The sequence below is a fragment of the Trichoderma atroviride genome, chromosome 5 (genome assembly GCF_020647795.1).
Source record: "Trichoderma atroviride chromosome 5, complete sequence".
NCBI lineage: Eukaryota > Fungi > Ascomycota > Sordariomycetes > Hypocreales > Hypocreaceae > Trichoderma > Trichoderma atroviride.
This window is the reverse complement of record NC_089404.1, coordinates 1,149,974-1,176,389: the sequence shown is the minus strand read 5'-3', so window position 1 is coordinate 1,176,389 and position 26,416 is coordinate 1,149,974. Positions and strand designations below refer to the sequence as shown.

Sequence of the window (26,416 nt, the reverse complement as noted above, 5' to 3'; positions counted from 1 at the left end):
TAGCAGTAACTCAGTTCCCACCGCCGGCGGCACGAGCGCAGGGCTAGGGAAAATAAAGAGACACCTGGTGCCTGTTTTCCCTCGTCGCTTTTGTCTCTTTTTTTCGCCTCCCGTCTGCGTAGACGGCGAGAGAGACCTGCGTTCTGGTTCAGGTTCAGGTTCTGGCTCCGGGGGGGGGGGGTGTGGCCGTAATGTGCCCCAACTCAGTTCGGTTCAGCGCAGTTCAGTTGCTTGCCGCGCTAAATCTGCGCCGCTAGCACCAAAAACCTTGGATATCTGATCCCATGTCTGCGGTCCCTGGTCGGCCAGCCCGCGCGCGGCCAGAAACAAAAGAAAGACAGTGGATACGAAATAATATGAACGGATTCTCTGAGCAAAGAGAGGGGGGCAAGCCGCTAACGAGGGGGCGCCGCTAGCCGCGCTAGGACGGGGTGCAGGCGACCACAGGCACTGGGCATGGCTGCTAGCGGTGGGCTGCAGGGGATCAGCAGCCTGGACCAAAGCAGCCTGTCAGCTACGTTGTTGGCTTGACTCGACTTTGACGGGAGCGTGATGTCGAATTGAATTTGGCGAGTGTGTCGACTGTGTTCAAGTATTGCGATAAGAGAGATGGATCACCTAGGAAATAGCTGAGTTATGCACTCAAAGGGCTTGACTCTCACTTATTCTCGGTGTAATTATTATCATAGATACATCATGCGTAATTTGTTTGCTTGCCCTGCAGCTCAACCATCAGAGCAGCGCCACCAAAAGCCACCCAGTAAAGGCCACCACGTTCCAGTCTCTCGCGAGTACACCGTCGCCTGCTAGTACCCTCCATCTACCCGCGTTAGCACCGCCAGCCGCCTCGCCGCTAATGTACCTCTGCGGTCTCGTTCGTTCCAGGGGAACTCGACTGGACAGAGTCTCGACTCGTGGTCTCGATCGCCAATAAAAGCATCAAAATCCAATCCCTTGCGCCGGCCCGAGGTTTGGGGTCTCTAGTGAAAGATTGGCCCAGTTTTCTGCCTGCGCGCACTGCTGCCATTAGCTGCTCAGCTTCGATTGCTTCAGCACTTCTGAACTTTCGCCTCTTCTGATGAGTGGCTTCAAAGCTGTTGCGAATCTTGTCTGGATCAGGCCAGTAATACGCCGTTTGTGTCCTTCCATCTCGACCTTGGTCCTCGATCTGGGCGCCCTGTAGCCTTGCAAGTGTCAGTTTCCGTGATTACCCGCCCTGGACACCTCATCTCCGCCTTGCCAATAGGATCCAGCCCGTGACGCCGCCGTGACGATAAACGGCCCTCATCGCCATCAGCCGACAAGGCACATGTTCATTGAATGCATGTCTCAGCATCTGTAATTGTCTGTATTAAATATCGCTCCCTTTGGTTTTCCGCCCGATGCCACGGCTACTGCCATCGTAAGTAACCATGCAGGCATCGTCTCTCCAGGTGTGACCTGCATCACGAGCTCCCTCCTATCTACAGTGATATGCAATGCACATGTAGTGCAATGGTGCTAGCCGTCCTTGACGCATTATACCGCATCACGAATCTGCCCGTTGAAGAACGCATGCAGCCCGTCTGCTTCGGAGCCCGCCGCTGGTCGAAGCACTAGCGATGTTTGGCACCAGTAGTGTCTTCTTTATCAAATAGCTGAGCATCTATTTTATACATGACATGTGCGCTTTACGCCTTGCAGCCCAAAGCTGATGCTCTCGTCAGCTCCCAAATCACGCTGTCTCTCCTCGTGGCGCTTGGCTCACTCCAGCTGTCAACTCTTCTTTTTCTTTCGCAAATACTAGCAGTAAACACAAGTCTACATTCACGCCCCCTCCCATCATTCTTCTTTCTCTGACGGCTTGTGCGTTTTTGTGTCTCTCATCCCATCTCGGGATTCATGTTGTACAAATATCCTGGAGTACAAGTACGGCACGTATCAACCCCACGCATGCATGCAGCTTGACTCAGACAAAACAAACCCCTACTGTACGAGGCTTTCGGCGAAACATTGTTTAGCGGCCTCTCTCCTGGACCCCGAATCCTCGATATTGCATTCCAGACAAACAAACGACCTCCCCCCTCAGTTTGCTTTTTACTAGCACCAGTAGTTGCCACGTTTTCCCCCTCCCTTTCTCAGGAGTAAAAAAAGCATTCATCGGCTGGTATTGATCCATTTGCGTCCTATTTTAGGAAGCCCTGGTAATGTCTTGGAAGAAGCTCTGGTATAACAAAGATTCTAAATTTGGAACTGCAAAAAATTGAAATGATGCCTGTTGGGCCGACCGATCAGCCGCAAACATGCCAGAAATAAACCAAATGCTGTCTTGCAGAGATCAATGCTATCCGAGACAAGCTGTTGGAAACAAGCAGCCGCCACCTATTGATCCGAGTCTTGATTGTTTTTGCCTCTTTTTCCTCTTCAGCTGCCGAGGGCAACTCGTCTCTATCGCGATACGGGGAACTGGAGCTATTTACCCCAGCCTCTCTTGCTGCTGACTGCATGCGCACACATGCTCAAATACCGGATACCTTGACATGGCCCCCAATCCCTCCTGGCGATTCATGCAAACGGCGACAAAAGGGCCTGCAAGTAGGTAGTAGTAGTCGTAGTCCATATTGCCTTTGCCCCTAGGACGAGCGTTTCCCCACAAAGCCAGCATGCCATGATATGGAGAAGATGCTGTGAGGACGGCCCCGCATTCCCTCCTCACTCCAATTTGCTGAACAAGAATACCATTTGCACAGCATGGATATTTGAAGCGATATGCAAAGACGCACGTATCGTAGCATACATCACGCACGCAACCTCACTTTTCGTATCTCTTTCTTCATCTACCCATACATTAGCAGATGCTACGACGGCAGCAACCAACATCACAGCCCTCATGCTAAATGATGATGCACCAGCCTCTACACGCGCTCGACTCGTGCACACACACTCTCCTCTCACATGTTTTGTGCCTCCTCCATATGACATCAAACCAGCCCCTCACCCACTCACTCCAACCAAAATCACACATCAAGAACATGAACACAGTCCATCTCCTCACCTTCTATTCTCCGCTGCCCCCAGACCCCGCTGCAATATCTCGCACTAGACCGCTAACAATCCATCCATCCCTCCACCCCAGCCAACCACGGCGCCATCAGATCATCCAAAATCACATGGTTGTGCTGCGTGCAATGGAAATGCAACGCTACCGCGTCCCATAGCGCGGGAGGGGAAGGCATCCACAATGTCGACCACTAGGCTGCCTTCCATAATACGGCGATGCCCACTTGATATTATACGGACCGTATCAAATACAGGTCAATGTCCATATCAAATACTCTCCAAAAGCTCAACTACAAACATCCACCACCAAAAAACACAAACGAAAAACAGACATCTCCAAACAATCACGGGAGCCTCCGTCAAAAAAAACACGTGGACATGGCCGATCCCTCCCCCCCTACTTAATATCAAAAGTCAAGCACCAACCCCAATCACAGCTCCCCCAATTCTCCAGACCCGCATCACCAGACCAGGGTGGGATTCTCTCAGATCATCCGATAGATGGCCACATCGCCTAACTCGTAGCACAACACGCCATTAAATGCCCTAGTCCTTGTGCTTGGTCCTTGCACAGGTAGCTTTTCTTTGTGGTCTTTTGTCTTTTTTTCCTTCTCCTCATTCGCTGCCCCTGTATGCATGCATGTTCATGGGGAAAATGGGTCGCCTCGGCGCGGCGATATTTTTTTCAGTTTTTATGCCCCGCGAGTCAGTTGCATTTTCCTTCTGATTTACCTGATTTCTTACTGCATTCGGTGGCTCATGACGACGAATGATGAGCCACACAAAAACATTGATCATTGCCAGGAACAAGTCCCATCATGTAGGCCCATCTCCCCCCGGAAAGCCATAGCATGACATCTGCACCCATCTATCTGTCATGCTGGCCATTTGCCGTGCATCAGCGCATCACAAGCCATGAGCCATAAGGTCATTCTCTCCTCAGACTAGAATACGTAGTTCCATACAGATATCGATTCAAACAGGCGGTAAGGCTGCGGGCTGGACTTGGCCCAATCTCACAAACTAGAGACAACACTAGCTAAACCGCCGGAGCTTCTAGCTTCATATGGAGTCAGGCAAGATCAAGATGTTCAACGACAGTCAAAGAGACCCATATCTCGACCTTGCTCGCCAATCTGTCCATCTCGCTGACCACGCCTAAATGGAGCTGCTCCATACGGTACTGTATATCGCCGAAGTGAATCATCGACGCCATTTATAACTCTGGCTCTAGATCTAGATAAGATACTGCGAGATTTACCATGGTATCACTTCATGCCTTTTTTGGCTACTGCTCAGCCAATGCGGCCCTGGCTCCAGTTTCTCTCAATATTTGTGGTGAATTACTAGCATTCCGCTGTTAGCTGTATAAATCCAACACACTCAACGACCTAACGACTGTTGTTGAACCATCTATTCCTTTGTCCTTGGGAAAGGTGTTCCTGTGAAATAACAGTCAGCACTTTCTCAAAGACAATGATCAACTCATGAAGAAAGCATGATTAGAGGTAGTAGTATCATGACCAGCAGCGGTCATAAGCACCAACCTAGTTAAACCAAGATCTCGAAATTACATGTGGAGTAACAAGAAAAGAATCGTAGCTATCAGTCAAAAGAGGAAACGAGCTTAACTCAAAATCTCCGATGATGGAGATAAGTTCCAGAAAAGGAAGCTCTAGAGCTGCTGTTGAATCAATAAAGCATATCGGATATTTCGCGGTATCGCTTACGACGAGCCGAATGCAACTTGAACCTAACCCTTCAAGGCTGTATTTGCATCCATCTGGCATCAACCTCGTAGAAACATATATTGCAAGTCTACATCTTGATAGGTCAACACCCAGCAACAAACAAAGCAACGCAAACCGCCAGCATCAATAACCCCAGAACAATCTATCCATACCAAAAAACATCATTATATCCTCCCATCTCTACTTCTTAAACGTCGACCCGCCAATCCTCTCAATCTCCTTCCCCTCCGTCGTATCCCTCCCCCCCCGCCGCCTCCAACAGCCTCTCATATGCCGCCGCATCCCTCAACTTGACAGCCTCCTCCGCCGCCTTGACCCGCAGCCCGCACTTTTCATACATGGTGATTGTCTCCCCCCGGCTCCAGACCCGTGCACTTGGGCACAAACACGGCCGCCAAGCGCGGATTACCCGCCTGTAGCGTGAGGTTGAAAAAGGGCTGTTGTTCCAAGAAGGAAAAGAAGAGAGTTAGCCAAGTTTCGGGGGTTTGCGTGTTTCATCTTAACGCCGTCTCATAAAATCTCACTCCCTTCCACGTGCTTGACTACACCCGATCGATGTGAGAAAATGACAAAACTCTAAATCAACTTACCGCCCATCCGATCGGACTCTTTTTCGCCTTTGCAATATCTTCAATCTCGCCCCACTCTCGCTTTGCGACAAGTGCCCGAAGCCTAATTACACGGCAATGGCAGAAAACGCCCGCCGCCAGTCAGCCCATCACATGTCTGGAGTGATATGCGATATCCGGGAATCGTGCAGATCGGGGCAACCATGACTTACCTGATCCACCAGGCAACCTTCTCCGGCACCTTAAAATCGCTCTGGATCTTCTTTGCCTTCCCGTGGTACCCGAGCCGGATCAGCTTGAATATCGTCTCGTTGACGCTAAGTCCCGAGAAGGAGTCTGTCAAATCGCGGTCTAGCGCTTCCTGCGCCCGAAGGAGCTGCGTCGTCTCCTTGAGCACATACACCTCTGCCGCGTTGTCCTTTGATTCCGAGAGAAGCTTGGCCGCCAGCGCCAGCTTATCGGATGCCGTGCGTGCATCCGGCTGTCGGAGTGATTCGCGGATGAAAACGTTGGCGCCATCGATCCGTCTGTCATCCTGGTAATACATGTCTTTCAAAAGGGTATTGTCTCCTTCCAACTGGGCGGCAGATTCTACCAGTGCCGTTGCTGTAGGCCGAACGTTGATTACTCGGAAGAATGAGGCTAGTGGCAGCTTCTTCTTCAGCTTTGAGAGGACAAAAAGAATGAGATCAGTATCACCGCTCTCAATTGCCTTGTCCAAGGCTAGATCGTCCTCTTCCATGTCTAGGAGAAGAGGAACCTGTCTCCCACCACGAGGTTCGTGGTTCAGCAGCTCAGTAGCTAATCGGGTTCGGCCCTCGTGATGTGCAGCCCTTGCAATCTCTTCGAAAGAAATGCCCGGCTTCCCTGAAAGTCTCTCCACGACCAATCGACAGATGGTATCGTCATCTTGGGCGCCAATTCGGACCTTGGTAGATGCCCAGCTAACGTAGATGCGGTCCGTCGGAAGCTTGAGGTAGCCAGCAATCTTCAACGCCAGCAAGTACTCGTGCCGCTGGATTAGTCGTTGGATGAGCCGCTCAGGCGTCAGCCTGTGATATTGTTGAAAGGACACGGGCATTCCAATTTCAAAGCCGCGCACAGCGTTGAGGACTCGCAGTGTCTCGCACATGTCGACAAATTCATCGCTGTTGTAAATGTCCAGCACCGACTTGCCAAATGATGCAGCTTTGAGCAGTCTCTTCTGCCACTGCGGATCAAACTCGCGACCGGCGGCGTTAACGCACGTGTCGACAGCTTCAGTCAGGTTTGGCCGAATAAGCTGGATGTAGTCGTCTGCTTTGGGAGAATGCAGCTCAAGCTGCTTGACAGCATCAAGCAAGATGGATGCAGGGGATGATTCTGAGGCGGCGCCAAATGCTTGGAGCGTGTCATCGGGCACCCTTTCTAAAAATTCGCAAAAGTCGTTTGTTATTAATCTAGCGCCATCGTGCTCTATTCACAAGTCAGCATGAGACAAACATCATAGTGTGATAAGACCAACCAGATACGACATGCACTCGAGTGCTATCGTATATATAAGACGAAGACTCATCTCCCGGCCCAATCACATGAACCTCGTCCTCCCAAGCAATGATGGCATCGCTGCCACACCACTCCACATACTTGGGCGGGGTGTTTGAGTTGGAGTTGTGTTCGAATAACCTCTCCTGGAAATCGCTCGATATGACGTGCGCCTTGCCATTCTTCCCATAGAGATTGACAAAGCCACCGTTTGGCGAAACGCTAATGTGTGAAAAGGGCCCAACATCCAGGAATCTGTCCTCGCAGTCCGTAGCATCGACAACGTAAACAGTCGATCCAATACTGAGTAGCACCTCCACCGAGCGAGACAGCGTGTGGTTTGGCGCGATGATGCCCCATGAGTGAATCTCACCCGCCGGTACTGACGCGAGCAGCTTTGGCCGCGGTTCTGCATATGATGAGACTGTCACCAAAGTGTTGTTTCCCAGCAAAGCAACCAAGCCGTTGTCGTAAAACCTATTTGTCGCTGCTTAGCTCTCCCATTATCACACCTCTTCCTCGTCGATAACAGGACGTGAATAGCATTTACCGGCAAGACTCAACTCCATAGTTATCTGCCCCGTTCCCCAGCGAAAAGTGGCTAAAGTCCCCCCTGCATATCATAGCACCTCACATTGCCATCCGCCGCAACAACAAGCAGCGCCTCCTCCTCGGACCAGCCCAGCCCCTTGATGGCGCCGCTGTCCCAGGCAATGTTGCGCAGCTTCTTGCCCGCCAGGCTGTAGATCTCGATGGCCGGCTTCGTCGACTGCCCCGTCTTGTGAGCCTGCAGCTTGGTGTCGTCCCGCCAGAGCGCCAGAGCCCCGGCATAGGGAGCGCCCGTGACGATGTAGCCATCGAGATCCAGGTCCTGGCCAAAGACGGCGGTATACTGCTCTGTCTTGCGGAACCACTTGTCCCCTACGCGCTCCCAGTCGGCTCTTGCGTGAAGGGTGTCCATTGCGCTGTCACCTCGCTCTCATGACGGCAGACAAACAAGAAAAACGAAGAAGAACAAAGACGTGATATTTATTGTATGAGATGAATGAAGCTCAAGAGAGGTTGGAGATCCGCAGCTAGCCACCAGAGCTCCGTCCAATAAGAGGCGAGGCTATTCGTCGGCTAAACCACAGCTTGCATCATCGCCCCAAAGGCTGTCACTCATAGAGCGCAACCCCACTAGACTCACTGCATGCTTGTACTTTTGGCTTCCATCTCTCATCAACTGTTTTCTTACTTGCATACAGGAGGGGTTTGAGTATGCCTTTGACTGCTACCACTTTATAGAAGCATATACGCGTTATTTTTTGTATTCTTCCGCTTCCGCTCAGCCATGCCCAACTGGAGAGACGAGTACCTCTCTTCCCTCAGGGAATCAGAGCTCAACAATCCCGTCAACATGGAGCTCGTCCAAGCTTGTTTGTGCCCCTTTGCCCTCTTACTTTCATAGACATATAGACTCAAACCATGTATATCCACAGGTTCACAAATGGCAGACCGTATTTCATCACTAGAAGCCGAAAAACTGACTCTGGAATCCCTCCTCGCCGGCCAAGGCAACAACAACAACCGCTCAAAGTCGCCCTCCCTTCAGCCCGGCGAGGCAGCAGCCAACGACCCCGGCGTGGCTCAGCTGCGTCTTGAACTTGCCGAGGCATTGCGCTCGCGAGGCGTGGCAGAGACGCGACTGCGGACTGCAGAGGAGGAGCTGGACAAGCTGCGCTCCAAGACGAAGCAGGATACGCGATCTCTCAAGGATCTTACTACAGAAAGAACTTCTCTTGCTACGAAAGTGAATGACCGAGAGTACGAGCTCAAAGAAAAGAGGAAGCTTGTTGAGGTACTATCATGCTTGAACTTGCTTTACAGCAAAAGCCCTTTCCCTTCCAATCTATAAGTAGGTACTGACGTATACATACAGCAAGTCCAAGACGAGATGATTGCGCTTAATTTGCAGCTCTCCATGGCTGAGAAGGAGAGAGATAGGGTCAAGCAAGAGAACAAGGAGCTCATCGACAGATGGATGAAGAGAATGGCCCAAGAGGCAGACGCTATGAATCTCGCAAACGAACCAACACTGGGAAAGGGGCGGTAGTACCAACAAGACAAAAAAAATTGTTTCCATTTCATAACAGCATGATATCATGGCGGTAAGGATGCTTTGTTTCTTTCATACATATTTTATACAGTCAAGTTTGTTTCGTCGCTTCATCTACTAACGCGTTGATCTTTCGCTGTTGATGACCGCTCTTCTTTCAAACATTCTTTCAAGCAAAACAAGAAAAAAATAATTATCCTCCAATGTCGTTAACCCAAATCCTCAGTTCCAAGAAAGAGAAAAAAAAAAAAAACTACCCATATTCCTGATTTGTACTCAATGATTTATATTCTACAATACTCAACAAACATCTTTATGCAGTGCTGATGAAGCTCTAATTAGTCTATTTCCGCGTGGAGATGTAATACTGCCCGCCGGCGTTGGTCCAGCTGACGAAGCCCTCGGGGTACGTGCACTCCTCGACCTCGAGGATGGTGCTGCCGACATCGTTGATGTTGTGGCTGCTTTTGGAGTCGGCCACAAAGGATTTGAGGGAGATGATCTTGCAGCCCGGTTTCAGGTCCAAGAACATTCGGATCAAGTCGTCGTTAAGCTGTGAGGTGAATGCCTTGTTGTTGACGAGGATGACATCGGCCCGCTTCAAGGCATCGTGGATCAAGGCGTTCTTACGGAAATCGCCACGTTCAATGTGCACCTCACCTGGTTCTATGCCCCAAAGCAGGCATCGCGCATGAAACTCCTTCTCTTGAGCCTCTGCGAGGTTGCAGGCGTTCTCCATCATCTCGCAGCCCCAGCTTTCGCATCCGACTTCGAGTGCGGCCTGCAAAACGACATTGCCGACGCCCGAACCCAGATCGACAAACACCTGGTCGGACGTCATCTTAGCCTGCTCAACAAGAATCTTTGTGATGAAAGGATGCAGAAGCTCGCCATAGACAAAGTCTGTTCCGTTCTCGTACTTGGAAAGGAGTTCCACCTTTGGAGCCACTGTACGATCATAGATCTGGTCGAGAATGAAATCGGTGAGTTCCGAGGGGAGCTCGTGCAGGTTTTCAAGGTTATTCGAGACAACACCGGCTTCCACCAGTTCAAGAAGTTTCTCGTTGTAATCGCGCAGCGCAGCCTTGAAGCCAGCCAAATCCTGGATGTTCCTGTTAGACGCTTTTTCCAGTCGTCGGATGATGCCATTGTCATGCTTCGTAAACGGCTCGGCTTCTGCGTCGGTAAGATAGGTTCCGGCGACGAGGCGCACTATGCGTATACTCGCTTCCACGGTGTCGATTTTATCCTTGCCCCAAACGAGCTGAAACCTAGATTCTTGTTAGAAGATTCCTTGAACACCACTGTTACACAAAGGGCGGGGTGAGGGGCCCTTGGAATGCAGATTTCCTTAGCTTGACTTACTTTTCTCGGCGCTGCAGAGTGGGATACTGGAGTTCTACGGCGACGTCTTCCTTGGAAGCCCCCATGATGGGAGCGCATTTGTGCTCCAGCGACGCTACGTCGACGGCGTGGATGAACTGCAGCCCCTCATCCTTCCGCTCGTACGCCCTCGCGCTCCTCAGCGTGCGGTTTGAATCTTCGCTGGTTGCCTTTCGCTGGCGCTTGTGCGAATCCAAGTCCATCCAGTTGTCATCTTCGGCGTCGCTGTCCTTGTCGAACTCGATGCGGTCGCTAGCGGGTGAGCGGCGAGACGCGCTGGTCGGCGCCTTTCGCTTGCGCTGCGGCTCGAAGCGCCTCTCGTCGGTCGATGAGGGGTATGGCGAACTGCTCTTGGCAGGAGACGAGGCTATAGAGGAAGAGGTGGCATTTGGCGAGAGCTTGCGAATCGGCGATGATCGCGCCGACGACGATAGCCCGGGTCGAGCTATAGACCTCGGCTTTGGTTTCGGGGCATTCTCGACGGCGACCTTTTCGATGCGGATCTTGGGAGGGGCGACCTTGAACTTGTGACTCTTTCCACTGAGAAGAGGCATGGCGGCGGCATCAATCTCGAGAGCGCTACGATGCGAAACAAAAAAAAAAAAAAAAAAAAAAAGAGGTGAGAGTTCGCTTTGGTGGAGTGATCGTGCGGCTCGGCTCAGGGGTGCGCCTTATCGACCGAGGGGCTCTGCCTAGGCCTTTTTGTCGTGCCTTGGATGCCTGCCTTGGGAAACCGGCCGACGGCGGGCACGCGATGCGAGAGGTGGAAGCACGGGAGCTGGTGATGGACGAAGCAGGCCTAAGCCAGGGTCGCGAACCGGGCGATGACGGCAGCGGGTGGCGGGGGGAGGCGAAAAAGCCTGTCCGAGTTTGAAGGGCGTTGCAACAAGGCGTTTTTGGCAGCTGTTTGGACAAAGGAGTGGCGGTGCTCGAGCAGAGGCTAATGGGAAACGAGAGCGACTATGGCGTTTTGGATGAATGAAGAGCGGGATTACGAGAATGACGAGAAATGCACGGTAGATGGATAGATTGATGAAGAAAAAGAAGGTAGAAAAAAGATTAGTGAAAATGATACTAGTCGTCCAAAGTCTGCCAGTCTGTCAGTAAGTCAATCCATAAGAGAAAATATGGACGAGAGAAGAGAGAAGAAGAAAAAAGAGGGAAGAAAAAGGCCCGGCGCGTCTAGAGCTTGGTCGTAAAAAGGCAGCAGCCGAGAAAAGGACCTTGGCAGGATCGATTTGGATTGTGCCTGCCGCTATTAACAGAGAGGGAACTAATAAATGGAACTTGGCCCAAGATGGAAACACTGAACGGGAAAGTCGCCTGCTTGCTTATGTCACCAGCGTTTTTAGCTGCCAGAAACTGGGGGTTTCTTGACAAGAGAGAAGAGCCATGGCAAAGTTGGTTGGATGGAGGGAAAACAATGGCGGGATTTCGAGCAAGAATTTCCCCACAAAAGGCGTCTGTGGCAAAGGCCTCCGATTCGCGGATGGCGCACGTGCCCGGTGGCGTTCAGGGTCCTGGCCATGCCTTTTGATGTCATACCTGGAGCTGCAGTTTGGCATTGGCTGCATGAAGGATTTCGTCATGGGTATGGGATGGAAGTTTGCCAAATATAGGTGGGTGTATTTCATCTGCAATGCGATACACAAGAATAGTGGCTGGGGTAGTGCATCCTTGAGCTTGATCATGTACCAAGAGCTGCGTTACGTTGGTGCGCGCAGTAGTTACATGTAGATTAGAGAAGAGTTATCCAGCACTCCGGCTAGAGATGGGTTACTACTGCTATACATGCTACTGATGCTACTGATGCTACTGATGCTACTGATGCTACTGATGCTACTGATGCTACTTTAAATTATGTTTGGCAGCTGCATATTTTAATACGCAGATGGGCTGCATTGGTGACATATAGCTGGGTTGTTAGGTAATTAGGGGGCCGGACACATGTAACTTTTCCCTAGGTTTATAGTACATATGTAGATGCTACCTCTATTTACAGGCAATGCCTTGCTCCTATTGTTGACCTATCCCTAGCCTTCATCCTATTTCTTAGAAAAATGAGAAAGTCGCTGCTTAAAGTGCCTCCATCTACCCAGTCTGCCTTTCCCTTGTCGCGAGTCTATGCCACCATTCTCTTGGCTTACAGGGGCTGTAGCAAGTGGTTTTTCTTCTATAATATTTGAAGAGTCCTTTGAGACACTGTGCCCCTGAACATTCGAGATTGATGTGGCCAACGAATCATCGATGCTGGCTTCCGTTTGCGATTCGTGCAGACCCGGCTGCGAATCGCAGTGCTCACTCGTAGCTGATTCAAGCATCGGTGTCAACTGCCCAGCGTCCAAGGTTAAATTGCTCTCATTTCCTTCAACGAGTAGTTGAATTCGACTTGGGCCGGCATCTCCATCCCCAGTTGAAGCTTTTGGGGCCAGTAAAGGCTTAGATTTGGTAGATTTGGTAGATGTCGCAGATTTCTCAACATCGTCTTGCTTAAAGGCCAGCTGGTAGTTGTGGCTAAAGATGACTGCGCCTCGAAGATCTAGCGACGCGGTGGTATAAGCTTTGCTACCGCTGCTATCGTTGCTACCGTTGCTCCTTAATCTCTTGTCGTCTTTTGACTTGCTTAGCTCTTGTACCAGATAAGAGTGCTTCGACGAAGATGCTCGATGGCATCGGCATGACTCAAACGGCCTATTGTGCCAACTGATGTTATTCGTAAGCCTCAGCTGCTCTTCGTTTCCATGCGATCGTATAATGTTGGCAAGATCCGAGACACAAGCCCCAAGAAAATATCCACCCATTGGCATTTGAGACCAGCGATCACAGAGTGTCTCGGTACCAGAAGGCTGAATGATGTCGCCAAAATCCCTACCAAGCAAAGTGACGGCGCCAATTTCCGTAATAAGATTCACCCATCCATAGCCCATTGCTTCTAGCGTTGCAACGCTGGGACGGCAATCTTGGTTCTCGATAATGTCGTCAAACTCCCAGCCGTCAAGGTGTTTGCGAACTCTGCACTTCACGCTCACTCCGTCTCTATTCGCAACATGGTATTGGTACTCCACCATCTTCTCCAGGACGTTATAGAGATCGTCGACTAGATCTTGAAAACGGTAAAATTTCTCCTCTTCATAGACAACAGTCTCCTTTTCTGTTCCTCTCCAGACCACTCTTTCATTATGCTGGCTTTTATCTCGGTATATCTTTAGCTTCATGTTGCGTTCATTTGTAAGTACCTGAACTGCAGATTCTGCCGTTAATCGTTCAGTGGCTTCTTCCATGGAACCAGGCTTGAAAAGCAGCAGAGATCTGAACGGACTCTCTTGTTTGCGCTTTAAAGCTGCTCGAGAAAGGTGTAGTAAAGCGGTTGTGCCATTGACTAGCCAGCCACGCTTATATCTTTCATCCCAGAGTACAACAAACTTCTTATGAATCCACTCAAGCTTTGGCGTGTAACTTCCCCTTGTTAGATGGATAGGTTGGTCTTTAACACCCATCGCAAAATTAACGCCTCCGGTTATATATTTTCCGGCGGATATAGAAATGTTGTGAAGCACACAGTCTGCGGTTGGCCTAGGCAGGCCTGACCTTTGCACGTTATACTTGGCCTCATTGGCTCCTGTGTACGTAGCTATTAGTCATTGGAAACAACCCCAGTATCAAGATACTTACCAGCGAAGAGGTCTGCTTGCGAACACCATCCAACGATATTTCGAGATTGCTCAATGTCAGAAGTGTTGATCGATGCGTGAGGCACGCAAGCATCAAAATAAGAGATGTGATCTCCATCAGCCCTATATTGCAAATGCCATATAATAACGCCTTCGATGAAGTTAGTGGGGATTAGCATAGTCGAAAACCCTTTGATGAAAACTCCGCCATTAAACTCGTCAATCCGTTGCGTCTTAGCAAGTGCCGCCATCATGTTCAATGGTAATTCAAGACCTGTATCAATTTGAGGCTTAGGCCTGCGAAGTACCGGGAATCCTTTCACTAAAATTGGGTTTCTGAACAAATTATGCCAGCATTCCCCATTATCTAACGAGTCCTCCTCGCCCTGTTCAATTGCGTACTCAAATCGATATTGAATATTAGGATTCTGCATTCGCAGTGTTGCATCCTTAGACTCTAGGATGTGGAGAGAGGGGGTGATGAAAGCAATTCCAGTATCGTAACAAGAAGAGCGAAGGCTTGCACTTAGCCATGCAAGCTGCTCTCCAATTTCTGCGATGGAGGCTGCAGTACCAAATGCCTCTACCATGAAATCCGTCTCGGTGTTCCACGCAGTGAGTTCTGTGCCTTCTGGTAAACGGCCTAATGCAATATTAGATCTGCTGTAAAAAGGGAAAGGTTATCCAGCACCCCAGCTGTAGTTCAACTGCCAAATACATTTGAAGTAGCATCAGTAGCATTTGTAGCATCAGTAGCTTCAGTAGCATCAGTAGCTTCAGTAACTTCAGTAGCTTCAGTAGCAGCAGTAGCTTCAGTAGCAGCAGTAGCTTCAGTAGCAGCAGTAACTGGAGTGATGAATAACAGAATTGGGGTGCCGGATAACTTTTCTATTAAAAGCACGATTCTGAACACTCACCTGTGTACTTTTCACCACGAGCCCCCCCTTAGCACGTTCTTTACCAGTTGCAAGACGTGCTCGCCAGTTGTTGGCCAAGTTTGACGCAGATATTGCACAGTTGTTAGTGCCTGGGCATTTTTTGCAGATCCCGTTAGAGTAATTACTTTATCAATCGCCTCTTCTGGACTCTCATCGTATAGTTGTTCTGTAAGAAAAGCGATGGGATCCCAGTTGATGAAGAAGGTTGTACGGAAAGCCTCTGCAGGTCTCGACCTACTTATCTTCTGGTTCGCTTTTAAAGAGGAAAGAATCGTTTGTCTGATATCTTCCATCTTGGAACACTTTAGTTCCAACAGTGACTCTCTTCTCAAAGTTACGAGAAGCCAGTGATATGCAGCAGATGCACTGATAAGATCGCGGTGTGCGCTGAGATTGAAAGCATTCGTCTCTCCATCTTCTTCATAACCTTGGTCTGGATGATCTACTTCAAGATCTTCTTCCTCATCTTGATTGTCTGGGACGTTGTAGGGCTCAAGTTCGTCCAAATCGTCAAGGTTATCAAGGTTATCAAGCCAATCTCTGGTCATTTCTTGAGAAAGTTCCGGAGCTATCCTATTGCCAGATTGGTCACGATCTTGATCTCTATTACTCAGCCGTGTTTCAAGTAGGCGAGCGATGTTTCTTTCAACCGTGTCAGTTAAGACTCAGCCATGGTTCAACGATGGAAGGCTTACCTGCTATACTTGTGTGTGTAATACATGATGTCTCTTGTTATTTGAGACTGGGCGTTGAAACCAATTTTAAGCGCGAAACTTTTGAGAAGGTCTTGGAGAGTACTAAAGACAGTTTCCATCGATCGATCATCAAGCCCGTCCAAAAACACTTCGCCAATCAACTGGTCGGCTAATTGCGAAACGAGTTGCTCTATTCTGGAATCTCCCAAGCTTGTCGCAGCTGAGTACTCTGTCCTGTCGTCTGCATCATCTGTCATGTTGTCTACTTGATCAGTAGACGCAAGTTCTTCCAGAACGTTGTTAGATTCTGATTCTGCAATCATGTTATAAGACTCTTCCATTATTGCTTCATTTTTGGAAACTTCAGATCTTTTTGTCGGATCACGTGGCATAGAAGCATATCCTGAATCTGAAAACTGCCCTCTTGATGACAAGTCTGTGGCCCATGCTCCTTCATTTCGAACAGTGCTGGATTCTGTGACCACGTCTTGTTCAGAATTATGTTCCAATTCGGACAAAATCTGTATAGAAGCCTCGGCCCCAGCCTCTCCTTCTGCTGTCAATTCCAGATTAGGCTTCAGCATATCTTCCACTGCTCTCGTGATCGATGGTTCGCTATGTAGCTTCTCCTCGAGCAAATGTACAAAAATTGCCGCTGGGAGAAAACTGCACTTGTCAATATCAATTACCAATTTTATATCGGCTAGATCATACCTTTTATCAACGTGTTCCAGGACCTTGACCAACATTGTTTCCTGCTGCCATTGATCCAGTTCGGTAAAAGCCGGTAGTTGCTCCATGTATCTTTTTACGTATAGCTGTACATCCTTGGCATTTTCTCGAATCTCCAGCGATATGCTATTCGTTCTGAACTGGGCAATTATGTCTGGATCTAGCCTGGAGGTTGCAAAGCAGTTGACTCCAAACTGGTTTTGGAGATTGGAGAGCTCTTTTAAAAAAGTTTGTCGACAGCCAGAAGACGTTGGACATTCATCAAGCGCATCAACAATTATGAAGACTCGTGAGTACTCCCCAATTATAGTATGTAATACTCCCAAAATCTCATTTAGAGATGGACGCGTTTGTCCGTATTTATGCTTTTCGTACATTTGCCTTATGCAATCCGGTAAAGAAAACAATTTTTGGGTTAGTTGTTTAAGTATGCTGGCAATTAACTCGTCAATTTGCTGTGTCTCTTTGTGCCGGTGATCGCAATAGATGTAAGCAATACCAACCACGGGATTGATTTGGAACCTCGTTTTAACATCGTTGATTACAGCCGAAGTGAGAATGGTCTTTCCACTTCCGATATCTCCGGGACAGAAAAGAGTTTGCTTTTTGGTACTTAACCATGTTTTGTATTCTGCCGAGTCCAGGAGCCACAAACCTGTCTCCGGCTGCCACCTTCTCAGGAAGTCCCTATGTCGAGGGCCGTAGTCAACTGGTGTCAGCCATTCTAGGATCTGAAGATCTTGTTCACTAAGTAGAGTTAGTTTTGTTGACAAGTCATCGGTTTCATCTGTAGATATGGCGGCGTGAACTACTCGTGGTGTTAGGCACTCGATGTAATGCAAATAGCATTAGGTTTACTTACTCTCAATGTTTGCGTTGTAAGAGAAGGGCATCCATGGGGGAAAATCTGGTGCATAAGGTTGGGATAGTGGTGGAGGCAGAGGAGCCCGAGGCCTAAGAGGTGGAGGCAGAGGAGCCTGAGGCCTAAGAGGTGGAGGCAGAGGAACCAGCCGAAGCCTAGGAGGTGGAGGCAGAGGAGCCCGAGGCCTAAGAGAAAGAGGCAGAGGAGCTCGAGGCCTAAGAGGTGGAGTAGGAGGAGAAGGATATATAGGGCGGGAGCTTGATTGAGGAACATGGGTTATCAATGTAGTACCTGAGCCAGGTCCGGGATGTTGAGGGGCTGGACGAGGATTTTGGAATATATACTCGTAGGCTGTTTGCAGTACGGCGGGAGCCAAGGGCTGCTGAGTTGGTGGTGCCTGATAGTCGATGGTCTGGCCAGTTACACGCTTCACATTCGGCCGTCGATCAGCATGTTCTATAAAGACGTACTGCAGGAGGTCTTTCGCATATGCTGCCGCCATGATGGCAGCGTGGTCCCGCCATTCCATATTTTTATGGGAGTCTGCATAATCGCAGATTCCTCGAACGACAAGGCATGGATAATGACTCGGGAATAGAATCTTTATCCTTGCTATATCCATGTCAATACACAGAACTTTCCCCCCGAAATTTCGACAAAGCCTATCTCGTAAGGGCGCGCTTTTAATCTCTCGATCGGCCGAAGCGATTAAACCGTAGTGGACACGCATTTCTCTAGGCTTTCTCTTCACAGTCATCGTCTTGTCACAGAATCGACAGTCATTCTCTTCCCTAGGAATGAAACTGAGATTCGCAAAATCTGGTGTAACATGACCGTAGTCTGCATCGAATAACAGATCTTGGAGAGAATCGGATTTGAGGTATCTCGATGCCAATGCCGGAGAGTCTCGTTTCAACCTCTCCAGATATTCTGGTATCCTAGATCCAGATAGTTCATACTCGGTCTTTATTTTTTTGAGAGCTTCGAGAAGTGGCTGTGGTGGAGTAGCGGCCCATGTCTCGACGTGTACCGAATTCTCCGCTTCTACTAGTGGGTTCAACATCATTTCTTTAGGATTGTGGCCTTCGAGTGTGCCAACGACGACGTCGCCGAGTCTAACATCGGGTGGGATGCCGCTGCCAACGCCAACCAACAAGCTGAAATTTATTGCGCGAAATATGTTGGTCATAGAAATGATATATGGTGCAGCTGTTCCCATCGGCGGGCATGCAATAACAACGTTGTGTTTGCCGATAGACCCAAGAGTGTATATATTTCGATCATATTCTGGCGTTGGTAGAGGTTCATGCAATTCGTCCAGCATGGCCATTGCCGCTCTCCTTTCGATCGACGAGGCGCAGATCCATCCCACAGTATAGTCGCCATGTGTTCGTGTCTCGGTAGCCATTTGTGATTGATGAATAGCAAGCTTCTCAGGTGGATTCAGAGTTGACGAGAATCATGAGGTTGCTTGCTTGGTGGTTGGGAGAAGATGAAGTTGGGCTCGCTGCATGCAGGTACATCTAGAAAGAGGCATCCAACCCAGCCTCGCCACGGGTTGCCTTGGCCTGCAGGCAGCACAGCCGCCTAATCAGCGACAAAGGAGGGGTAAACTGAATCCTTATGGCCGTATCAATGACAATACCTTATTGTATTGTCTACATCTATGTAGTACAAAATGCTGTAATCTTTTCGAATTATACCTCATTAACTCACTCATGTACATGTGACTACCAAGTGCCACCAATGCTCCTTTTTTCCACCTCTTTCTTTCATTGGAATCTACTCAGCTTACTCTAGCAACACTCAACATTAGCAAGGATCTTGGGTGTATTTATGAAAGTACATTTCCTACACAAATGTGCCTATAATGTCCCGAGAAACACCTACAGTATTCCCCAAGTGGACACCAGGAACCCTCGATATCCACCACATCGACACCGGGTGCGGCAATGCCACCCTGATTGTCGGACCAGACGGGACAGCCATTGTCATTGACTGTGGGACCTCCAAGGATATTCCCCTGGGACAAGACGGCTCGCGCCGCCCCGGCGAGCTGGTGGCCCGCTATGCTCTTCGCAACAGCCCCAGCACGACGCTGGACTATCTCATCGCCACCCACGTCCATCCGGACCACGTCGGCGATGTCCATTCCGACAAGACCGCCATGGGCAGCGGCTTCCAGCTGACGGGCCTCAGCGACGTCGACCACCTCATGCCGGCGACGCTCGTCATCGACCGCGCCTATCCCGACTACGGCTTGCGGCCACCGCTGCGAGCCCCCTTCGCCGACAACTATCTGGCCTGGCTCGATGCCAGGCGGCGACAAGGCCGTCAAATCGCCCGCATCGCCGTCGGTTCAACCAGCCAAGTAAAACTACGCTCCCCTCAAGACTACCCGACATTCTCCATCCGGACGCTCGCCGCCAACGGCTCCGTGTGGACCGGCACCGGGCACGAGAGCCGCTCGCTCTTCCCGGACCTCAGCGCCTTACCCCCCGAGGCACTCCCGGACGAGAACAAGTGCTCCATGGCATTTCTCGTGTCGTACGGCCTCTTCTGCTACTACACCGGCGGCGACCTCACCTGCGACACGTACGACGGCCGCTATCCCTGGATGGACGTCGAAACGCCCGTGGCCGAGGCCGCAGGCAAAGTCGACGTGGCCGTTGCCAACCACCACGGCTACTTTGATGCCTGCGGACCGGACTTTGTTGGCCTGCTCGACGCCGCGACGTACATCATTCCGGCCTGGCACGTCACGCATCCGGGAATGGCCCAGCTGCAGCGCATGCTTGGGGCGTGGCCGGGCGTGAAGCGCCGCAACGTCTTTGCTACTAGAATGTTGCCGGAGAATGGCCTTGTCAACAGTCGTTTCACTTCTGAGATGCGCAGTCGGCAGGGCCATGTGGTGGTTCGCGTAGAGCCGGGCGGGGGTAGTTATAGAATCTTTGTGCTTGACAGTAGTAGCGAACTGGACTATGTGACTGCTGAATTTGGTCCTTATATGTGTAGCTGAGGTATTGCACCTTTACTTTTAAACCCTCGTTTACTACATGTATATTTACAGTAAAGAATGATAGAACGCAGTGTCATCTTGACATGATGCTCCAGCGCCTAGAAATTCACATCGCGGCCTTCCCCAGACTTGAGCACCGTATCCCGGAACAGGCACTATTTCAAGGGCTCCAAGGAGATTGTGCCCGGTTTCCAGTCAGCAGCACTCCGCCGTCTTTAGTAACCAAGATGGGATCCTCCAGTCTTACACCAAAGCCCGTCTTCTTTCCGAGTAGGGCCGCCTCTTCAGTAGTGACATAAATACCCTAAATCCCATTAGTTATCAGCAAGTTTAACAGCAGAAGAGTAGATCATACCGGCTCATTCGTGGCCACCTCTCCCAACTTCAACTTTTGATCATTCGCACCATTCAGATACGGCGGCTCGTGTCCTTCCAATCCAAGCCCGTGTCCCAATCGATGGGTGTAGAACTTTCCATAGCCGGCCTGTTGTATGACATCCCGAGAGGCACCGTCGACTGCCGAACACGCCTCATCCACATTCATACGCGACAGCCCAGCAGACTGCGCCTCCAGCACGGTTTTCCAAACGGCCATGAGGTCGTCACTCACAGTCGCTCCCGTCGGCAGGATTGTGCGCGTCACGTCGCTGCAGTAGCCATAAAGCTCCGAGCCAATGTCGATAAGCACAAACTCACCCTCCTGCAGCGTCCGCCCAGTCTCACCGCCATGTGGCAGCGCCGCCTGGTCGCCAAACAGCACCAGCACCCAGAATCCATGACCGACTCCAGCACGCGTGAACAACGCCTGAGAAGCGTCAACGACCTGTTCCTGCGTCATGCCAATCCGGATGCACTTTTGCAGCGACTGCACCAGCGCGAGCGTAAACGAGTTGATGCCCTTTAGCAGAGCGATTTCGTCCTCCGACTTGACGGATCGCAGCGTCTGGACCGTCTCCGACATGGGCACGACTTCAATCCCCGCCTCTTGCAGCCCAGCGGCAATCATGAAGCGCGCATGCTCGTCAATCATGACTTTCTCGTAGCCCGTGCCTCTCGCGAGCGCTTCATACGGCGACTCTTCCTCCACCCAGGCGATTGTCGTCTTGTTGTCAAACACCATGTCGAGCTTTGCAATACGGCCCGCCTCAAACTTGGGCACCAGCGTCGTAAACCGGCCCCTTTTGTCAATCACCATCAGAAAAGGCCGCTCGGAGAGGTGAAAGCCGGAAGAAATGTTTGCATAATACGACGTCGACGCAGACGGCTCGGCAATAAAGGCATCGACCCCAGCGGCGTCCAGTTCGCGCGCCAGAGCCGTTTGGCGCGCAAGAAACTCGGATCGCTGAATCGGCGCAACGGATAACAGAGGGAGATGCGGCTCCAGGTGGTTCCAGGCACAAGTTTCCAACGGCGATGTCAAGCCGGGCTCGGAATCGCGGAGGCAGTACAGCAGGGCCGCGACCAGGGCCAGCAAGACGCAGGACTGGCCCATCGGCAGCAAAACTTTCCACAGGGTGGTGTTGCTGACTGCTGGGGGATCTGCCCTCCTTTGGACTTGTGCCTCTCTTGGAGGGAGCAGACATTGCTTCTCTGCATCGCTTCCAACCGGCATCTTGACGTCTCCTGTGGGTTAAACTTGGAGTGATGAAGTATGTAGGTTTCAGGTCAGAGGGCGTAAATTCCGGGCCAGTTGAAGTTGACAAGGCAGGGATGTGCAGCGCACTGTGTAGCGACACCCTGAAGTCCATCAAACTCGGAATCAATGGTTTTATTCTCTAACATTTAAACCATTGGAGAAACCACCTGGTCGCTGTTTCCAGCAGAGGAATATTCCAAGGGTTATACGCATTAGCAGTAACGGAGCGTATCTTTTATTTCTGATTAGCACAGTGTCTTGTTCTCTAATTTTTGAGGCAAGTCAATTTGGATAGCTTCGAGTTTGACCTATAATTCTCTACTTTTAGTAAAACTAGCCTGTCATCTTTGAAGCGCAATGTCTTTCATAGTATTTAAATCAGAGTCAACTACACTGCAAATCACATTGTTTCTATTTCATACCCATTGAGGTGGCTGCGTAGCTAACAATTGTTATATATACAAATCTACCCTGTATTCATTGGAATTGACTTTGAGCCACTGCAACTGAATAGATGGCAACTTCAATAAGCAGTCATTATAATTACCATGACAAGCAAATACACAAGTCTTATATATATTATGCCTAGTCAATATTTTTTATCCAACTTGTTAGACAACGCTAAACTTCACATCCAGACTAACAAAAACACCAAATCGACGCAGACAATGCCAAGTAAACACACAGATGCTCACGAGCTCCCAACACCAAGTGGCTCTCCATACGCATCCTTCGGATCATCCCCCACACAATGATGGCACCAAAACCGACTCCCCGGATCATGCGCCTTCTTCACCGCCAGCAACTTTTCATACTTTTCCTGTCCCCAATACCTCCCCGTCCAGTCATGCATCACATACGAGCTCTCGGAGAAATAGCTATTCGGCCCAATCTCATACAACGTCTCATTCGACTGCTTCGTAGACAAGGTCCGCGCGTTCCACAACATGAGGGCCTCTCGGAAGCCCGACGAGATGGCCGTACCCTTTGCCTGCGTGCTCCCCTTGTTGCCCGTCAGCGAAGTGTACAGGTAGTGAAAGCCACAGCGGCTCCCTCCTGGCCCCGGCGACGTCGAGTCCGGATGCTTCAGCGACGCCACGCAGATATCCAGCACGTCCATCATCGTCGGCGCAAACTTCTTCTCCATGGCCTGTCGCGAGACAAACACCGAGTTTTGCGAGCCCGTGGCAGCGTCGGACGGCGGGTGCGGAGCAGGCAGCGGGTTGAAGACGGCGAGCGGGAACTTATCAGCCGGCATGGAGAGGATGTAGTCAAAGGCCGAGTGGAAGTTGGTCTCCGTCACGGGCGGGCCCCCAAGCACCTCCTGGAGCTTGTCGCGGAACAGAACATAGTCCGGCTCTGCTTGGCCGCCCGCGTAAAAGTACTCAAAGTTGAACTGCCATGTGACTGCGCAGAGCCCGCCCGTCGCATAGTTGGTCGTGTTGATGAAAAAGGCCGCCTGCGTGCTGACCTTTTGGTTCAGCATCAGGTTCCAGGCAGAGAAGCCCTTCCACATGGTCCGCAGCCACTCATAGCCAAACTGGCCCGAGCCGGGACAAAAGGTGCCGTTTTGGGGCATGAAGACGCGGCTGAGGCCTCCGTCGGGCACGGCGTGAGCCCGGATCGTCATGGAGAGAATGACGCCCCACACGCCGCCGCCGCCGCCGCGCATGGCCCAGAAGAGCTCCGCGTTGTGCCGGCGGCTGGCCATCTTCTTGTGCACGGCGCCGTCTTGGCCAATCTGCAAGACTTCAATCTCCAGCACGTTGTCCACGCCGAGGCCCATGGACGGCGCAAAGGGCCCGTGGCCGCCGCCGAGATGGAAGCCGACCATGCCGACGGTGGAGCACCAGCCCGAGGCGATAACGCGGCTGTACTGCGCGGAGAAGGCGTGCATCTCGGCAAAGACTGCGCCGGCGCCAAACTTGAACGCGCCGCTGGGAGCAATGGATGGGTCCTCGTTCCAGGTAGGCAGGAAGGCCTTGTCCTTGAACAGAATGGTGCGGATGAGGATGCCGCCGGTCGGGCACGAGTTGCGGCTGTTGTACTCGTGGCCCGTACCGGATGTGGCAATGCATAGTCGGTGACGGGCAGCAAAGGTCAAGGCGCTGGCAACATGTTGCTCGTTGAGGGGGAACACGACGATGAAGGGGTTCCAGTCGCGGTACTCGTTCTGGTGGAGCGCCGCCTTGCACATGTCCGATGCGTGGTTCCATTCCGTCGAGTTGGCGGATACCTTGAAGCACGGGCGCTGCATCTCATTCACGTCCTCGTAGTAATACAAGGCCTTGAACCCGGTGGGCGTGTCTCCCAGGCCGTAGAAGGACTGGTTGTTGACGGAGCCCGTCGGCACCGGGGCCGGCTGCGGCTGGGGGTAGCTGCTCCACTGGAGACCGAGCCGTGGTGCTTTGGGATCCAGCTTTTGTTCCAGCTCGTGGATGGCCGTCTTGGTGGGCCAGCAGCTGGAGTCGTCCGGCGTGCACCAGTTGTGGCTTGGCCTGGGGTCTGCTACGCCTGCCAGAGGAACTTGTGCAACCCTCTCCGTGTTGGACGGCACCGAGTCCGTGTCGGCCGGCCCGCACGATCCGGCCCCGCAGTAGTTGTTCTCCGGGCCGCACGAGTATCTACACTGGGAGCTGCACGGGTTGCATCGCCCCATGGCCCATTGCGTGTGCGGCGACAGGAAGCTGTCTGCTACATCATCAGATGCCACACCGCAGTCAAGCACCGCGTAGGAATACACCGGGTCGTACTGAAAGTCGAAGCGGCAGGTGATGCTGCCACTGGCGCCGGCGAGGAATACCAGGTCGTCATGCTCCGAATGGGTGACGGCATAGCGCTCCACGCCGCGGCTTTTATAATTGGGCCATTCCAGCGACGCCTGGCCATTGGCAGTGAAATTCCATCGAGCCAGACCCTCTTGATAGTTCTCTGAAACCTGGAGCGAGCGCCATGTACCCAGCAGCGCCGGCGGTGCCCCGGCAATGCCTGGCTGATCGGGGCTCAGAAGGACGGGCTTATCCTTGGACGCTTCATGTTTGCTGGCCGCTGGCAGTGGAGCGGCAGGGCTGACGTCGGGCAAAAAGGCACAGCCCTCCGAGGACGACTTGCAGCGGAACATGAGAAAGTTGCCGCAGCCGTGAGTGTCCATTGCAGCGTCGAAACTGGCCGGCGCCGGGGCCCCGGTGTGGTTACACGCCAAAAAGGCCACCTCGAGGCCGCCAATGTCCGGCAGTCGCTGCACCAGGCACTCCTCCAGGTGATGGTTCGCACCGCATTTCTGCAGGACAATCTCCCCGGGCGATCGAATCTCGTACGCGCACGTCTGGGGGTACGGGCTGTCGGTGGTGACGCTCAGGGTGTCCTCGGTGAAGGTCTGGGCGAACTCGAATTTGCCCGACCCAATCTGCTCGGCGCCAAACGAGCGCCATGTGCCTTTCCAAGGGGAGCTGTTGTCAATATTCCTCGACAGGGCTGGCATCCCAAACTCCACAAGAGGCATGCTGGCATTGGCACTGCTCTGGGGTGCGTTGCTGGGGTCCAGCAAGACGGTGCTGTCCAGATGGGCCGGAGGGCACATGTCCCAGTCGCTGCATGCAAAGCACTGATTGATGCAATCGCCAGACATCCTCGGCACGCTGTCCACCGTCGTCTCCGTCCAGCCGACTGTGGCGAGATACGCACATTGCACGCAGCCGGTGCTGATGAGCGGCTCCATGTTCTTCTTCTTCACAAGCCGTGTCTGCAGCGCCGGGTTGGCGTTGACCTCGTTGGCCAGCACAAACGCCGTGCGGTAATACGCCTCCTGTGGCAGCCGGAACGCCGTCCCATCGGCGCCGGGGACGACGGCGCAGGTGCCGTGCTTCATCCACTCGGACAGGATGAAGCAGCTCATGGTGTTGTTGTACTTGGCGTCAGTCGGCCAGTAGTACCTCAGCAGGGCCCCAAAGGTGGCGAGGTACGACTCGTCGAATTCCTCGCCGTGCTGGCAGCCCATCGGCTGGTTCTGTGCTCCCTTTCCATTCACCGAGCCGGGCCACAGGCCGTGCAGCGTGACGCTGGGCGAGTCCGGGGCGAAGTCGTTGACCTGCAGCGCCAGCGTGTAAGCGTCGGTGGCCAGCAGCCCGGACGGCCGGTGCTTGGAGTTGCACAGCGAAAAGGGCGGCGGCTTCTGCTGCAGGCCGCCGTGCTTGTCCAGGATGGTGCAGCCGTGCGTCCATTTGAAGTTGCACGTGTTGATGTGGAAGTTGAGCGGGTTGAAGCGTCGGAGAGGGCTCGGGTTGGAGGGACAGTCGTCCGACAGGCCGGTGCAGTAGGCGGCGGCCAGATGAGCCAATGCCGCCAACACCAGGCCAAGACGTGCGTGCCAGCTCATCTCTGGACACATACAGTGTTTGTGAAGTTTGTTGTACTACTAATATATTCAATAGCGGTGTAGTTCAGATGCCTGCTGAACGGCTTGCAGAACGTGTAACCATGGACAAACGTATAAGCCTATA

The 26,416-nt window shown here is 51.8% G+C and overlaps 8 protein-coding genes across 9 annotated transcripts; 3 read left to right on the top strand and 5 right to left on the bottom strand.

Moving 5' to 3' along the window:
* Positions 1–2,647: 2,647 nt before the first annotated feature.
* TrAtP1_009595 (uncharacterized protein) lies at positions 2,648–3,082 on the top strand (the record flags this gene model as incomplete). Its single annotated transcript, XM_066114355.1, has 1 exon — positions 2,648–3,082. The coding sequence occupies one exon, from the start codon at positions 2,648–2,650 to the stop codon at positions 3,080–3,082; it is 435 nt and encodes a 144-aa protein (XP_065970451.1).
* A 526-nt stretch (positions 3,083–3,608) lies between these two features.
* Positions 3,609–8,042, bottom strand: TrAtP1_009594 (uncharacterized protein). 2 transcript variants are annotated; one of them, XM_014091317.2, is made up of 5 exons: positions 7,434–8,042; positions 6,864–7,360; positions 5,572–6,814; positions 5,381–5,462; positions 3,609–5,227 (listed from the first exon to the last, which is right to left on the bottom strand). In XM_014091317.2, the coding sequence occupies exons 1-5, from the start codon at positions 7,505–7,507 to the stop codon at positions 5,123–5,125; spliced, it is 2,001 nt and encodes a 666-aa protein (XP_013946792.2). In that variant the 5' UTR covers positions 7,508–8,042; the 3' UTR covers positions 3,609–5,122. The 2 variants fall into 2 exon arrangements, with proteins under 2 accessions (XP_013946792.2, XP_065970450.1); XM_066114354.1 differs by having other exon boundaries at positions 5,034–5,462.
* Positions 8,043–8,216: 174 nt separating this feature from the next.
* On the top strand, positions 8,217–8,978 carry TrAtP1_009593 (uncharacterized protein; the record flags this gene model as incomplete). The annotated part of the gene is made up of 3 exons (XM_014091318.2): positions 8,217–8,301; positions 8,365–8,723; positions 8,805–8,978. 3 exons carry the CDS (start codon positions 8,217–8,219, stop codon positions 8,976–8,978), a joined length of 618 nt encoding a protein of 205 aa, XP_013946793.1.
* Positions 8,282–10,953, bottom strand: TrAtP1_009592 (uncharacterized protein). Its single transcript, XM_014091319.2, has 2 exons — positions 10,347–10,953; positions 8,282–10,252 (listed from the first exon to the last, which is right to left on the bottom strand). Exons 1-2 carry the CDS (start codon positions 10,916–10,918, stop codon positions 9,325–9,327), a joined length of 1,500 nt encoding a protein of 499 aa, XP_013946794.2. The 5' UTR covers positions 10,919–10,953; the 3' UTR covers positions 8,282–9,324.
* Positions 10,954–12,193: 1,240 nt separating this feature from the next.
* TrAtP1_009591 (uncharacterized protein) lies at positions 12,194–14,289 on the bottom strand (the record flags this gene model as incomplete). Its single annotated transcript, XM_014091320.2, has 2 exons — positions 12,194–13,983; positions 14,037–14,289. The coding sequence occupies 2 exons, from the start codon at positions 14,287–14,289 to the stop codon at positions 12,410–12,412; spliced, it is 1,827 nt and encodes a 608-aa protein (XP_013946795.2). The 3' UTR covers positions 12,194–12,409.
* Positions 14,290–14,963: 674 nt separating this feature from the next.
* Positions 14,964–18,735, bottom strand: TrAtP1_009590 (uncharacterized protein; the record flags this gene model as incomplete). Its single annotated transcript, XM_066114353.1, has 4 exons — positions 17,263–18,735; positions 16,383–17,208; positions 15,669–16,334; positions 14,964–15,615 (listed from the first exon to the last, which is right to left on the bottom strand). Exons 1-4 carry the CDS (start codon positions 18,668–18,670, stop codon positions 14,964–14,966), a joined length of 3,552 nt encoding a protein of 1,183 aa, XP_065970449.1. The 5' UTR covers positions 18,671–18,735.
* Positions 18,736–19,132: 397 nt separating this feature from the next.
* TrAtP1_009589 (uncharacterized protein) lies at positions 19,133–20,281 on the top strand (the record flags this gene model as incomplete). Its single annotated transcript, XM_014091322.2, has 1 exon — positions 19,133–20,281. The coding sequence occupies one exon, from the start codon at positions 19,133–19,135 to the stop codon at positions 20,279–20,281; it is 1,149 nt and encodes a 382-aa protein (XP_013946797.1).
* A 2,192-nt stretch (positions 20,282–22,473) lies between these two features.
* On the bottom strand, positions 22,474–26,292 carry TrAtP1_009588 (uncharacterized protein; the record flags this gene model as incomplete). Its single annotated transcript, XM_014091324.2, has 1 exon — positions 22,474–26,292. The coding sequence occupies one exon, from the start codon at positions 26,290–26,292 to the stop codon at positions 22,609–22,611; it is 3,684 nt and encodes a 1,227-aa protein (XP_013946799.2). The 3' UTR covers positions 22,474–22,608.
* Between the last annotated feature and the right edge of the window lie 124 nt (positions 26,293–26,416).

What these genes read in the sequence shown, in the direction of transcription:
- TrAtP1_009594 (XM_014091317.2), bottom strand. Translation starts at nt 7,507, where the DNA reads ATGATATGCAGGGGGGACTTTAGCCACTTTTCGCTGGGGAACGGGGCA. An exon ending in TATGGAGTTGAGTCTTGCCG is followed by an intron (nt 7,361 to 7,433) that starts GTAAATGCTATT and finishes AGCGACAAATAG; the next exon opens with GTTTTACGACAACGGCTTGG. An exon ending in TCGAGTGCATGTCGTATCTG is followed by an intron (nt 6,815 to 6,863) that starts GTTGGTCTTATC and finishes ACTTGTGAATAG; the next exon opens with AGCACGATGGCGCTAGATTA.
- TrAtP1_009592 (XM_014091319.2), bottom strand. Translation starts at nt 10,918, where the DNA reads ATGCCTCTTCTCAGTGGAAAGAGTCACAAGTTCAAGGTCGCCCCTCCC. An exon ending in ACTCTGCAGCGCCGAGAAAA is followed by an intron (nt 10,253 to 10,346) that starts GTAAGTCAAGCT and finishes ACAAGAATCTAG; the next exon opens with GTTTCAGCTCGTTTGGGGCA.